The 16243-nt window shown below is 38.8% G+C and overlaps 1 protein-coding gene across 5 annotated transcripts in view; it reads right to left on the bottom strand.

The window, feature by feature from the left end:
* The window catches only part of agbl1 (AGBL carboxypeptidase 1), a 268981-nt gene that overhangs the window by 115835 nt on the left and 136903 nt on the right, over positions 1 to 16243 (bottom strand). For all 5 annotated transcript variants that reach the window (XM_055192774.2, XM_073868563.1, XM_055192771.2 and 2 more), the window contains one exon: positions 7143 to 7323. In XM_055192774.2, coding sequence (XP_055048749.1) covers positions 7143 to 7323 — 181 coding nt within the window. The remainder of the gene's footprint in view (positions 1 to 7142; positions 7324 to 16243) is intronic.

The raw sequence follows: 16243 nt of genomic DNA, 5'->3' as shown, positions 1-16243 counted from the left end.
GTAGCCATCTTGAAGTAACTGGTCCATGTGCTTTGTCACTCAAAATCAAACTTTATTAAAATTCTGTATGTGTGCTTAAACTGTTCTCAAAAAGTGTTGCGGAGGATGAGAACATCAGGCATGGAAACATAATTTTCCTAATTTTTCTTCATTATTATTATACATGAATATTGAACGCATGTTCAAACACAGCCGGACACATTGCGGTAATGAGAATTTCAGCAGAAAATGAGATAAAATTACCAATTATAAATTCTTATGTTGAAATCACACATTGCAAGGTAAGAACACAGTATTGTGTTAATTCTGATGCTTTTTAATGTTACTATATTACACATTTTAAAGCTAAAATCATTAGTGCCCTGGTGTTTCAATGGTTTCGTGAGAATCACCCGGGTAGTCATGTTAACTTTTAAAGGAAACTTTTGTCTAAGCAAACCACACGGAGAATAACAAATAACAGAACAAAATATAAGTTGATCAAATAATAAATTAAATCCATCAATTTGTAATTCTTAGTAAAACTGTATATATTATTATCAGATGTCTTAAAAGTTATACAAATATTTGTATATTATTTATACATTTTTATTTACAAATATGAATAATTCTAATAGCTTTGTACAACAATAATGGAATATAATTAACAGATATTACATTACATTTTTCAACTAGATGCATTTCGCGGTAGGCAAATTTTATGTTGGATAACAGTTTATCCACCACATGTAATTCTTCTTGCAACATTTGTCCATCTAATGTCTTTGAAAAAACAATGGGTCACCACAGTACCGCATTATTGGCATTAGCCATAAGCCAACAGATGTGATTATTATCCCCATTTCACCCATTCTGTGATCTAACACGCCAATAAAATCAGCTTTAAAGTTCCACCGGCGTATGCATCAAAATTAGACATCACACACTTCAAGTTTTCCACCAGTCACAGCGGTCAAACAAAAGCTAATTCAATTTCAAACACGATTAAACACCATCTTTCGTTGGCATCTTGCATGAGAACTAACAAAGAACGATTTACTGTTTGTTTATTGCTTCATTTTGCCAAGCAAATAGGCCGCTCATGTTTGTATCCAACACCACACAGTAGCTGGGATGTTAGCCCACACAAGCGCTGGCTTCTTATGAGAGACTTCATTTGCCGATTGGTCACAGACTGTACGTTGGCATATGCCCGCTCGACTGTGATGAGCTCAGCCTGGTCTGTGCCAGCCTCCGGCTTGATGATTCATGCGATTCACCCTAAATGGCTCAAATCTGCTTGGCTTGAGAAAAATGTGGAGTAGTTATCAAATATGTGCAGTAATCATTGAATCGGATACAGCTGTCCTCTGTTGTGAATGCTAAATAATTGGTCATTTCATATTAAGATCAATAGACGTTCGGTTATCTCCTAGCTTCAGTTGGTTGGATCCACAAAACTGGGTTTTAGATTTTACTAGTGCTCCAGCAATTGAGCCACAGGAACATCTACCATCCTCTCAAGTTCACTGCAAGTACAGACAGCAGGGCTGATAGGGAGCACTGGGATACATCGCTATGGTTTACGCAAAGCTGACATGCGATTCATTCGGGAGCCCGCAATGTCAATCCCGTACGTCAAATATAACCTCGAAACCTCATGAGTCTGTTCACAACATCACTTGTTTGTCCCAAGCCATGCCGATGCACAAAACAGAGTATGTAATCTCATTCCCTACGTGTCGCTCTCTCGCTCTGTGAGATAACAGCAAATGCAGAACCGCCGTCACGTCTTTTCAAATCCCTATTGTCGACCAAATGCAGAACGGATTGTCTTTTTCCAATTTTCAGCAGAAGGAACAATCGCCACCGAGATCTCTCCACGAGCTAATGCTACATGCTACATAAACAGCACCTTGGGAGCCAAAATTCACTGTTTTATCACCAACCAACTAAAAAAAGAGGATGTTTATGTGTTTCCCATAGTGTTTGATAGATAACAAAAGGTACACAAATTTTACAATTGCTGTACAGTGCATTTGCCCCTGCTTTGAAGGGGTCATAGCTTGAAAATCAGACTTTTTCCATGTTTAAGTGCTATAATTGGGTCCCCAGTGCTTCTCTCAAACTAGAAAATGTAATAAAGATCAACCCAGTAACTTTGTTTTGGTAAGCAATTTTCTGCAAACGTGTGAAACATTAGGTTGTTCAGATTTTGCCTGTTTTGTAGGCGAATTACAATAATACCGCCCCCTTTATCTGCACTATCCAACCACAGCACTACCATTTAGTGCAGAGAGAAAAAGAGAAAGAAAAAAGTACTTGAAAGCACAATTGAGTTTCAATTACAACAAACCACCATCATTGTGATCAGTGTTTGCATTTCATCAGCTCATTTGCATTTTAAACAACACACCCCAAAAACGGCACACTTTTGCTCAGGCCTACAAATTAGCAATTTTAACATGCTATAATAAATTATCTGTGGAGTATTTTGAGCTAAAACTTCACATATGCACTCTGGGGACACCAAAGATTTATTTTACATCCTAAAAAAATCTCATAATATGACCCCTTTAAAACCGTTTAAACTGCCTAAGGTGGCTGGCTGGTCTCAAAGCGTTGCCAAGTTGGGTGATTCTCGCGAAATTAGACTTGCAAGGTGTCAAGAAAAGTAAATGTTATCAAAATAATAAGCATACAGTTATAAACATCTCTTCATGTACTATTTTGCACATGATTTCAAATTACATCATAAAAAACAATTTTGTTGTTTTTTCACATTTAAGGGGAACATTTTCATTACCGCAACGTGTCCATGATTGGATTTGGGTTCTTTGACATGGAAATATTTATAATTAAAAAAATCTAAAAAAATAAAAAGCTTCAGTGCATCTTATACTACAAACATTTACAGTAAAGAAACATGTGGTATTTGGTGATCATTAGTAAATGTAGAGACGATAATAAGGAATATAAATGTGTCCAAGACCAATTTTTTCATCCTCCGCAACAATTTTCAATCATTGTTTAAGTCCTCAAGTAACTAACATTTTTTAAAAAATTTGGAAGGGACATAATTGACTGTGACACTCAAGATGGCTACCAGGTAAGCAGTTTTTATTTTTTCTCTCCAGATTAAAGTTAAAATTTTGTTTGTCATAGTACCTAGACAGCCTTTTAGTTCTCATTACCGAAACATTTAATGTAATATCATGTTGCGGTAATGATAATTTTGATAATGATAATCTAAAAAATTTAAATAATTCTATAGGAAATATTTTTTAAATCCTCTAAAAATAATAATTATAGTAAATTGATAAGAAAAAATCTGTGCAAAAAAATGGCTTCAGGGGCTTTTTTAAAAATTCTGATGCTGGAGACCTTCTAAATCTGGATTTCGTGAGAATCACCCAGTTGGCTAAAGTCTCAATCTAATTTTGAGATTAGAAGCAAGTTTAATTTCAATCATTGATTTCACATTGATTTCAATCTTGACATGAGCTTACTTAAGTCATTTCAAGGATATATTTTCACAAAATGGTCTTTAAATATGTAGGATGATTTAAAGTAGAATACTGGGTCACAACTTGTATTGTTTTGTATATGTCAGATATCATATCATATACAATATCTGAGTCAGACAGTAAGCTGCAAATGCAAATGTAATACATTTTTATCATCAGATTACATTGTTACCTGTATAAAAGCATTTTAAAATAGATTATAATAATAAAAAGTGAATGAAAACTCCTGTCTGATTTGTATAAACTAGTTTTCACTGTTTGCAGGAGCGCATGATTCAAAACAGACAAAGGGTTTAACAAAAAAATATAATGATAATAATAATAATAATAATACACACACATCAGCCCATTTGGCCTACATTACGAATAATTCCTTTCAAAATTTCCACCGTCTATGATGGAAGCAAATGTGACCTTTTCACACCCCACCATTTCCATTTCAAAGGGCCTGCAACACCGCTGTATTTATATCTATGCAATACTGCATTACCATATAAATGAATCTGACCGTAGCGTCCATATTTAGAAGAAGCCGTCCGATCTTAAAGGTGGGCTCCGAAGTTTTCTACAGTACCGTAAGTGAGCTGTGGTCATGTAAATGCCTGGGTGCATAATGAATATTGTAATAAACTTTTTAGGTTTATAAAAACCTTCAGAGAAATAGCATAGAGTGAATAAATATTCCTACTTTTAATAACTTGGTTATTCATAATGCATACACCATAGCTTTCTGACTGCACCTACAGCAGTTTATTGACAATATTGGCGTTATTGAGGACATAAGATCGTTGCTTAAGTGTATCTCAGACCTGTCACCAAGCAACAGGCCGACCCGAACCTCTCAATTAAGGCCACCGCACAGCAATGAACACCATACAGGTGAATTCACGCTTGTTGAGGCAAAATCGAACTCCGTCATGGAAATTCGTGGGGGCTGCTTGGAAAACAAACAGAACATTGGTTTAAAAAAAAAAGGCGTGGGATTGTATTGGTTTACATAAGAATGAGCGTTGCATCAGAGATGGGAACTCTGGGTAGTGCACGTGATCCCCTTTACTGTACATATGCCAGTGAAACTTGGCTGACGCATCCACTTCCTGAACACTTTTGACTGTCATATAAATACATTTTTTGCCTAGTTTAAGCACTTGTAAATGCTCAGACTCCATGTCTGCATTGATTCCCCACCTTTGCTAGTGTTGACTATACTTCATCGCACTGAATAATCGTCTATCTTTTAACCGCCGCCCACCGATCTACACCCCCATTCTCTGAAGAGCCAATCTAATACAGTTAGCATTCTGATCAATGGCGCTCGGTACAGAAGCTCCCCATACACGACTTGAGATAAGGGGAAAGCCGTGCAACAGAGGAGACCTGCTCCTCTCGACTCGCTTTGCAAGGAAATCGGGTCACAGTTGTGAGGAAGCTGCGAGGAGAATCGATCATTTCCCCGACTCTGAATAGAGTGTTGATAAGCCTTAGAGAGAAGCTGTTCAATGGGAACGGCCACAATGCTGACCTCTATATCGGTTTTACACATGTAAATACTATCTAGACGCGAAAAGTGTGACACTTTGGTGATATATGAGAGTTTTAATGACTTAATATGGTGCATGTCTCTGTCGGACATGATGGTGACTGAGCTGTAAAGCAGAAAGAAATACCCTGACTACAGATGTCGGTGGCAGTCATGAATACTCTAGCGCAGAATGCTGGATAGACACCAATATTTTTAGTAAGGCATGTTTGTTAAAACACATTTCATAATTAAACTAAGGCCTAGTACTGGTTTAAAGGGATAGTTCACTCAAAAATGAAAATAATGTCATTAATGACTCACCCTCATGTTGTTCCAAACTCGTAAGACTTCCGTTCATCTTTGGAAACACAGTTTAAGATGTTTTAGATTTAGTCCGAGAGCTTTCTGACCCTCCATTGAAAATCTATGTAGGGTATACTGTCCATGTCCAGAAAGGTAATAAAACATCATCAAAGTAGTCCATGTGACATCAGTGGGTCAGTTAGAAGCATCGAAAATATATTTTGGTCCAAAAATAACAAAAATTACGACTTTATTCAGTGCACAGTAACGCTGCTGACATGCAAGTGCAAGAGAAGACAATACTGAATAAAGTGGTAATTTTTGTTATTTTTGGACCAAATGTATTTTCGATGCCTCAACAAATTCTATCTGACCCACTGATGTCACATGGACTACTTTGATGATGTTTTTATTACCGTTCTGGACATAGACAGTATACCGTACATACATTTTAAATGAAGGGTCGGAATGCTCTCGGACTAAATCTAAAACATTTTAAACTGTGTCTCCAAAGATGAACAGAGGCCTTATGAGTTTGAAACGACATGAGGGTGAGTCGTCAATGACATTATTTTCATTTTTAGGGTGAACTATCCCTTTAAACTAATCCCTGTCCGGGAAACCACCCCACTACAACTAAGGCCTAGTCACGGCTTTCTTGAGGCTCATTGTACAAATTCAAGAAATCACTGTTTACATGATATGCACACATCAAACATGTGTTTCTGACTTCTTGCATTTTACACAAATGGTGCTTATTTTGGTTTCATGTTTTGTGGGGCACAACTGGCATCACCTGTATTCACCGCTGGATTTTCTGTGGGTCTGAATTCATCTGCTTTACATAGTATTTTATATACATTGAAAATAGAAATGATAGTTCATATTTACTTTTCTGTGTCTGAGGAAGTCTTTATCAGTACTGAAAATAGTGAGGAAAAGCTAATTTTTCCCTCTTCAGGGACATATATGCAATAAATGTATTTAATTTGTGTCTATACAGTTGCCTTGGAACAAACAAATATGGGTCAAATTGACCCACGAACATCAAAATCGTAACAAAAAGCATTATTTGTGCTAAAAAAAAACACTTCTAAAAACATCAGTGTATCCTAACTTTGCATGCATGTTCATGGCCTTAAATGAGAAAAAGTGACAAAATGTCTGCAAGAAAACGATAACTTAAGTAGCATTTCATATACATTGTAAATAGAAATGATATCTCTCTTTTACCATCTGTGTCTGTAAAAGTCTTTTTCAGTACTCAAAAGAGTGAGGAGAAGCATTTTTACCCCCATTTCAGGATAGTTAAACACCAATAAAGCAACACACACTAAAATATATATTTAATTTATGTCTATACAGTTGCTTTGGAACAAAACAAAATGCGGGTCAAATTGACCCGCGAACCTCAAAATCGTTACAAAATTATTTTGGTACACTTCAAAACATATCAGCATCTCCAAACTTTGCATGCATGTTCATGGCCATAATTGAGAAAAAGTCACAAAATTTCAAGAATAAAATCTCAGGTTAACTGGTTCATCCGACAGCTTAAATATCAAAACGGGTCAAATTGACCCGGAACATAATATGAGGGTTAACTGGGTTTACACAGGCAGGGTCATATATTTGAATGAGAATAATTAAATTTTATTAACTGCTCTAGGATCAGATCTAATTGTATACTTTGCAGATTGATCTGCAAGAAGGTTTTACATTAGATCTCATCAAACTCGTTAACAATATTTAACGTAGCTACAGGCTGATAGGTGTTAAAAAAAAATTACAGTGCATGTATGTGTACATACTTGCCATTAATGACCCCATCAGGGTTGAGCATAGGGATGACTTTGAAGATGTAGGCCTCTCTCAAACTCTCTGCTATAGGATCATTGCTGCACAGGAACTCCAGTGTACCCTTCATTACCCAGCTGGCATTGCTCTCCCCTGGATGAACCCTTGCTGTCAGTACCACACATGGCCGGTTACCTGCAGGAAGAGAAAAATGACATTTTAAAGCCATACATCTTTCTTAATAATGGCTCATATAAAATAACTAGAAAAATATTTTTGCTTTTCGCCACAAAAATTGTTTCTGTGTCCAAATCCAAATCCACCAACTTTATGGTGAGCGCAACACCAAGACCGCCTTGAGACTGGGTTTGAACTTTTTGGTTAATAGCAATTATCATTAAAAACTAAGCCACATTATCCCCATAGACAGTTATTATATATCACAAAAACATTAATTTAAACAGTGTACCAGATAAACCGTATAATTTATTAAGTATGCAGCTACTTTATATAACTAATGCCTGTTACAATAACCATTGCTATGAGGTTTCCATTCCAAAAGTTTTCAAATTAACACGACTCTCTGCTGTCACAACATTACACAGCAATTACAAAGTGTCAGATTTTCATTTGACGTCTCGCTCGACTCATTTAATATGGAAAGGAAAACGACATCACCTTGCTGAGCCAAGTTTCCAAGTTTCCAAAGCCAAAAGAGACGGACAAAGCTGATCAAAAACACATTAAAATTTAATTTAGCTCGACTATTACGGCCATGGCTGCCACCCGACAAAAGACGGCAGGATGAGCGAGTAATTTGCGTGATTCTGCTATTGATGATTTCATAATGAGTTTCTGCATGGCCTCTGTTTACGAGTTCTTTCACCGACTCGGCTTCTTATTCTGTATTTAATTGAATCTGAATACATCCGTGCAATTAGGCTGGAGTGTTGATTTTTTCATTTTTTTGTAATGCAAAATTAGATAATGACATTATTGATGCGTTTCGCTATAATGAAAGTATACATTTGTTCGAATTTCGCATTCGGAAATTCAATTGCATTTAGGTGAAATCTTTTCATTCATGTTAGTTTAATGCTTTTTTTAATCATTATACAAATGTATCCATCATGAGCCTGGACTACAAAAAGTCACATGATGGGGATATTTGTAGCAATAACCAACAATACAATATATAGGTCAAAATTATAGATTTTTCTTTTATGGCAAAAATCATTAGGATATTAAGTAAATGTTCAAAGAAGATAGTTTATAAATGTACTATTGCAAATACAATACATAAAAACTTTCATTTTGTGAGTCCATGCAGTTGCTAAGCACTTCATTTGGACAACTTTAAAGTGGACATATCATGAAAATTTGAATTATTTTCATATTTAAGTGCTATAATTGGGTCCCCAGTGCTTCCATCGACCTACAAAATGTGAAAAAGATCAACCCAGTAACTTAGTTTTGTTAAACCATTCTCTGCAAGCATGTGAAAAAATAGGACATTGAAATTTGTCTCCCCCTGTGATGTCAGAAGGGGATAATACCACAGCACTTCCATTTAGTGCAGGGATCAGCTCATTTGCATTTTAAAGGGCACACCCAAAACAGCACATTTTGCTCACACCTACAAAGTGGAAATTTTAACATGTTATAATAAATTATCTATATGATATTTTGAGCTAAAACTTCAAATACGTACTATGGGGACACCAAATATTTTTGACATCTAAAAAAGGTCTTGTGAAATGTCCCCTTTAACTCTTTCCCTGCCATTGACGAGTTAGCTCTTCAATCCGCAATACTGCTATTATCCACAAGGACTTCCGCAACTTATAAAACCCGGAAGTATCACCATAGGGCAAACAGCTGTATGTCCATCTAAGTTTTGAGGATCACTCTGAAATGGGATCTCTAATAAAAGTCTTAAAAAAAATGGAATTATCTCAAAATTTGGTGTTTTTGAATAAACCTACCCATATTTGAGAGGTGATAAAAAGATGGATAAAACTTTTTGTTTGTTTGTTTGAAAGCAGAGGGTCTGTTCTTTTATTTAATATATTGTATGTTTATATATTTAAAGAAGAGCATTTTCTGGAAGGCATTAAACTTTTGTGAAAATCATGACAAATGCTGGCGGGGAAAGAGTTAAAGGCGATTTTCTCAATATTTTGAGGCCAAAGTCTCATAATCTAATTAGGTGATAGGCGTTTATACAACATAACAGTAATAATCATTATGTCATGGTTCTGCCATCTTGTCCTTTGTTTAATCTAGTCTTGTGGCAGAATCATGACAGACCCATGTTTTGTGTGGGTTCATGTGGTCTCAGTATTGGTTTACTAGACCACGTGTTCCCTGTGTCTTGTCTCTTTTACCCCGCTCCCTTGTTGTTCTCATCTTCATTGTTTAATTCCTGTCACCTGTTGCCCTCTATTTAAGATCCTTGTGTTTGTTGTCCTGTGCTTGTGCATTGTTTCTATACCTGTGAGTACGCTGTTTCTGAAGTCTTGTCTAGTAGAGTTTAGTGTATTTTGTCAAGTTCATTATTAAGTGTAATCCAGTTTAGTGTTTCAGTGTAGTTTTGTATCTTGTCCTGTTTAGTGTTCAATCCATCTGTACATAGTTATCCTGTTTATATTGTTTTGCCCCCTCGTGGGTTTTGTTTTCTGTTTCCAAGCCCATCGTCTTTTTGGCCTCCGCCAGAAGGAGGCAGAGGTCTTTCCCTTTGCGGTGGACTTCGTGCGACCAGCTAGAGACTCTAATTTCACGGAGGACGAGTTAAAGGTCATCTTTAGTCGTTGCCTCAATGAGCCTCTCAACCCCGGTGAGATGAGGATTTATTAGTGTTCATTTGAAGCGTGTCTTGAAGTGCGCTTTATTAGTAGGACCCAGCCACCGCTGCAGCCCCTGCCGTCTGCGCAGCCACCGCTGCAGCCCCTGCCGTCTGCGCAGCCACCGCTGCAGCCCCTGCCGTCTGCGCAGCCAACCACAGCGCCCCCTGTCACGGTGTCTGTTTTGTCTCCGCTGCCGGATGCAGCGCCCCCTGTCACGGTCCCTGTCTCGTCTCCGCTACCGGACGCAGCGCCCCCTGTCATGGTCCCTGTCTCGTCTCCGCTGCCGGACGCAGCGCCCCCTGTCATGGTCCCCGTCTCGTCTCCGCTGCCGGACGCAGCGCCCCCTGTCACGGTCCCTGTCTCGTCTCCGCTGCCGGACGCAGCGCCCCCTGTCACGGTCCCTGTCTCGTCTCCGCTGCCGGCCGCAGCGCCCCCTGTCACCGTCCCTGTCTCGTCTCCGCTGCCGGCCACAGCGCCCCCTGTCACCGTCCCTGTATCGTCTCCGCTGCCGGCCACAGCGCCCCCTGTCACCGTCCCTGTCTCGTCTCCGCTGCCGGCCACAGCGCCCCCTGTCACCGTCCCTGTCTCGTCTCCGCTGCCGGCCACAGCGCCCCCTGTCACCGGCTCCTTCTGTTGCATCCTCCCCTGCCACTGTCTCCATGTCCTCCCTTGACTCTCTCCCCTACCCTGTGAGTCCTGGCTCGCCCCCATCTGCTCCCTTGTCTACCCCTACCACGCCCTGGAACCCTACCTTGCCTCCTTTTGCACCCCTTACCCAGTCTGCATCCCCAACCAAGCCTGTTCCCTCCAAGATCCCCACCAAGCCTGCCCGGACTCCTCGTCCCAAGCCCTCCACTACCCCTGAACCCAAGACCCCTTGCCCACCCAGCTCCACCCTACCTGGACTTCCTCACATGAACATTTAAGTCACTGAATTTCATGATCTTACTTAGACAATATTAAAGATATCAAGGTTATAAATCTTTAAATATTCACAGAATGTTCTGTACATTATGTAGAATGATTTTATGTAGAAAACCATTAAGAAGTCAAAATGTATTCAAGTCATTTCATGCATGAAATGCATGTTTGATCATTCTTATTTATTAACACGCTGCAAAATTAAGCCTACTGTACACGTAATCCGACAAACCTATGAGTGCAAAAGTGCTGAATTAAAATGCAGAGAAAAAGCAGGTATCTCCAAAATGTCCCAAAGAAAAAATGTAAGTGATAAATATCACATCAGCTCAGTGCATAAGGCCCGATTCCCCTCAAGAGCGCCTGCTTCAGCCGAGAAAAAGATAATTTAAATTCCAATTCAAGTCAGAATCAGAGACTTTGGGCTCTGTGTGCTTTCTGCTGATTTTCTGATGATGTCCTGCCTACAAACCCTCACCTCTGCAAGATTACCATTATTCTTTCTCTACATATCCATATGTGAATACAATTACAATGGTACAAATATGTGACCCTCTCTTCATGAAATCCGGGCAAAAGTTTAATAATCTAATGATGAGATTAGGAGCATCAAAGTTTGATAGAAAAGTCAGAAGCATATTTTTAACACCATGCACCTCAACAGTACATCAGGTTAGTGTTACATGCTAACAGTTTTTGTAAATGTAAGTATAATAAAGTAAATTGTTTCCTATGTTCAGCAAAATACACCACGCAAATTAAAAAAATCATCTATTTTTATCTCGCCAAAAGAAACCACTCTGCGTGTATTTTCGCTTTGATCCCATTAACACATTCACCCCACTAAATTGCTAATGAAATATACATTTATCACACGCATAAGCTGAGTGTGCACAGATGTAGGAGTAAGAAGCAGAAACGAATGCTTCTTTAGATCTCCACACTGTTAATGTACGAGTCAATCTACCCACGCTCCCGGCGGGAAGTGCGCGGGCTGATCCTTTAGAGCCCACTATTCACTCACTGCACATGGAGGAGTCTTTGGCACGAAGTCGACTCAACCCAAAGCAGGACAGAATATAAGAGAAATGGAAGACGAGAAACCGTATTGTGCTTTTGTCTCTACCGCTTTGTTGCTATCTGAACAAACCTGCATCCCACTGACATATCCAAGAAAACGCTCTATTATCTTATTCCTGTTTGTGTGTGGCAAGGCTCAATAGGCAGATTTACGTGGCTCTTGTAAGGGCCACTTCAAGACACGCTTCAAATGAAAACTTCCTTAAAGTAGGGCTTAGAGTATGTTAATGTTATAATAATATATAATACAATGTTTTCCATACATTGATTTATTTGTGATGGCCCGCCTTGGTGACAAGTGGCAGCCTGATCTCCATGTTTTACGAGTTGGTTAATTCGTATTAATTCATACTAAGTTAATCGTTCAAACCATAGATTGTAAAAAATATGGATGTAGTGTCCGTGACGTCTCCCATAGGTTTGTGAAGAGCTTTTTTGAAGCCAATAGTAGGCGGTGCCTGCCATCGCCATCTTGGCCGTGCGTCCCCTTTCATTACTCGTGGATATCCGAAAATTGGTAAAGAGGCGGGACATGGCTGAAACCACGCCTGCCTAGCTCGAGCCTAGCGACAGCAGTGGCAGTTAACCCGTCACTCAAGTGGCCACGCCCTTAATTATGCAGAACTTTAAGGCTTAATATCATTTAAATGGATGAGTTACAAAACAATTTACAGTTAAGTAAAGTTAGCTATAGACCAAAGACACGTTTTGTACCAGGTTGTAAACACATTTATTTCTTTATTAATAGGAATAGACTCACTTTTTGAGCCAGCCTCTAGCAGCCAGTCGATGAATTGCAGTTTAAATCACTCCCGTATTTGCTTCATCAGAGAGATCGAAAGGTTGACATCGGCAAAAACGATTATCATAAAAAAACAATAACAAAACCCCAAATTAGATGACCCCATGAGATCAGTCAGTTAGAGGATGGTTACTCATTTGTTTATAACTGTTAGTAGGACAACCACAATTGGAAACGCCTCCAAACGACCTCATTACAAGAGACAGGCGACCCAAAGCGACAAAGTCAAAGACATTGTGCGCGCAGCGTTAAAGTTATTGTTCTTGGTGATAACGAACGTTGAGACCTAATTTATATCCAGATGTAGCTGTTGTATGTTTCAAATGGCCATAAATGGGCAAAAACTTGCAAATAATTTGTTTAATTGTGACTTTTTTTCATTTTCTTTATTAATTTCATGCCTGCCTGTTCATGGCGAGATCAAGGTTTAATTATTAAGAATAAAACTAAAAGTGACTGAAATTCGTAGGAACAGGAAGTCGCGATCAACTTTATGTCCATATTATTACATTATCCGAAATATCACACAAGGAAAATAGAGGGTGTGACTTGTGTTTTCCTGTGGATTGATTGGATAGTAAACAACATGATCTAACAAATTTCTGTGGTATAGTCACAGAATATTTTGCTCATTAATCCGTGTCATCGTCACGGATCTCCGCATTTTTCCGTGTCCGTACCACAGACTTTCTTTTCCGTGTCAGTTTCACGTATTGGATACTTAATTGTTTTTCCTATTTTTAAACCATTGTTGCTTAGGTTTGGGGTTGTATTTGGGGTTTGGGTTAGGATGTCACTTTAACTATTGGTTTATACTATTTTGTTCAGATTTTTAAACAGTTGTCGCCTGGCGTTAGGGTTAGAGTTGGGTTTGGGTTAGAATGTCATTTTATATTACAGAAAGTCGTTCTAACCCCAAACCCAAATGACAATGTGAAGAAAATAGGAAAAACAATTGAGTATCCAATACGTAAAACTGACACTGGTCCGTAGTACGGACATGAAAAAATGCGGACATCTGTGACAATGACACGGATAAATGAACAAAATATTTCATGACTATAAAACGGAAATTCGTGAGATCAGGTAGAAAAGCAGGTGTTTCGTTCATAAATAGAACTAGGAGCAGACTGACAGTTAGGGGCGGGTCACATTTCGCATCTAAAACCACACGGAAAATGCAATATCCTTCTTTCCAACGCGGCATTCAGAAAAGTATTTTTAAAGGCGTTCTAAGCGAATCTGCGAGACGTTTGTTTTTGTTGACGTTTGAATTGTTTTAAACAGACGGAGCGTAGCTAACTCCTCCCCCTCCCTTCCGTGCTTTAATGAACGCGCCCAACCCCCACCCCCAAATCCTTTTTGTCGTTTATTGGCTGGAACACTTTGTTTTGTTTTGTGGTGGTAGGTTTGGCCACTGTGTTTATATTGAAGTTTGTGGAGCCTATGCTGTCTACAGAGATCGCTTTTTTACAGTTTGATCAGCGTACAGGCAGCAAGCAGATAGTGAGGAGATGTTTGCTGTATGTAACAAAAAATGTTTTATGGTCTAAAACGCGTGAATTCGCTTAGAGCACCTTTAAGTGGCTGCGGCGCCGACACGCCTCAATAAAAGAAAGTGTCACACAGAGAGTGCAGACGCGTTGTTCATTATTTAAGCACGCTGGCTGCGTGTCTATATTAAAAATAACGTATGTACGCGTGCTAAAGATGCAAAATGTGAACCACTCCTTAGAGGGGGCGGAGTTGACGGATGCTCTTAACAAAACCGCTAACATCATCAAAGAATGATCACCACAAGAGGGCGGAAGTACATTTTCTGATTTTGATTAAAGTTTATGATGGCACATGAATAAAAAAATGACCAACACGGATATTTTTGATTTTTGAATCAGTTTTGATTTCATGGGGACTTTAAGCTTTGACATAGATATCGACCTATACTGTAAACAAACTCTAGTTGAAGTAAAAAAATATCAAGTTGCTAATGTTAAGTATAACGCCATCCCTAAGCTATCAAACCCAAGCTCTGTACTCCTTTCCTGTACAGTACAGTATATGCAAATCAGGTCTAATTACAGCATATCAGACTTGTCCATTTGTAATCATGAGATGAATTTGCCCCGCAAAGCTTATGTGCAGCTTTTAATTCAGTCATTTATTAATTCAAAGAGTTTCATTGGCATTACAACTTATTTCATGGGTTGTTAATTATCAAGCGTAATCTAGTTTAGCGTGACGGTTTCGGCAAAAGCATTGTGCTGGGGAATACCGTCTGTATCGAGAGGTTTATAGTTATAAATCTGTCTGTATATTTCACAATGAGGTCACCCAGTTTTTACAATGAGGTCATCTGTATTTTACAACCTTGGTTTTATAACCGCCTCTCATAATTTCCTTTTAATGCATTCACATTAATTCTTATTCTGTGTGATTTCCAACAAAAGCCTATAAAATTTAGGCTGTACCAAAATAAGCTTAAAGTAATTGTATCACAGTCGGTGCCAACAGCCAACATACTCCGTTGATGCTCGGAGCTTTGTGTTAGCAATGCAAAGTTCATGGGTTCGATCCAAGGGTGCACACATCATTAAAAAAAGAAATTAGGAGGTTAGGTGCGCTGTAAGACGCTTTCATAGTAAATGCATAAATGTAAAAGTAAATACTGTGCAAAAGTGCCTTTGAGTGCCGTCTAGTGGACTCTTTATCATCCCACATGATTTTGTGTTATTTCTTTACTACCCTAGCTAATAAAAAAAGCTATAAAGGCCAATAAATGTAATAGTATCACCACATAAATACATTTTCAATAAAAAATACAAGCCGTGTCTACAGTAGCTGTGCAAAAATCAGCACCATGATGCCAGAGTGGTTGCCAGGATGTTAATGTGTGGCTTTGGATCATAATTCAAAGGTTTTTTTGGCATTTAAAAATCACTTTACAAGCACATGAGGAATAACGATACAGTGATGGAGATGTTGTTTAAATGAATCCTCATCATCTTTCAGTCAGAGAATAAATAAGTCCTGTGTGACAAAATGCTAATTGGATGTATACAGATGTGTTACATGTTTGGGATTCAGTGTTCATTTCAGTAATAAGAGAGATTTGAGTCAGCAACGCATCAAAAGCACAGGAAAGCCATTATCTACCTGTAATGTAGCTTCTGTCCAATGGCCTGTGGAGGAAGCGTGTTTACGACGGCTATAGAAGACGCTTTGTGAATATGAAGGACAGAGCGGAGCACAGATGGCAACATTATCAAAGATAGAGAAAAAAATGAAACAGCTTGCGGGATGCATGCAAAACCAAAGCAGACTCTCTTCACGTTCCGCATTTATGAGTTTGAATTCATTGTGAGCAGTAGGCATGGATGTGTGACTGATAAGATCATGTATCCCTAAAGATCCTGTTTGAATAGGGTTGAGCTAAACTCTGCAGGACCATGAACCGGCACTGTCAGGG

This window comes from Misgurnus anguillicaudatus, chromosome 6 (genome assembly GCF_027580225.2).
Source record: "Misgurnus anguillicaudatus chromosome 6, ASM2758022v2, whole genome shotgun sequence".
NCBI lineage: Eukaryota > Metazoa > Chordata > Actinopteri > Cypriniformes > Cobitidae > Misgurnus > Misgurnus anguillicaudatus.
Note: the sequence above shows the minus strand (reverse complement) of the source record. Positions and strands in the feature narration are given on the sequence as shown.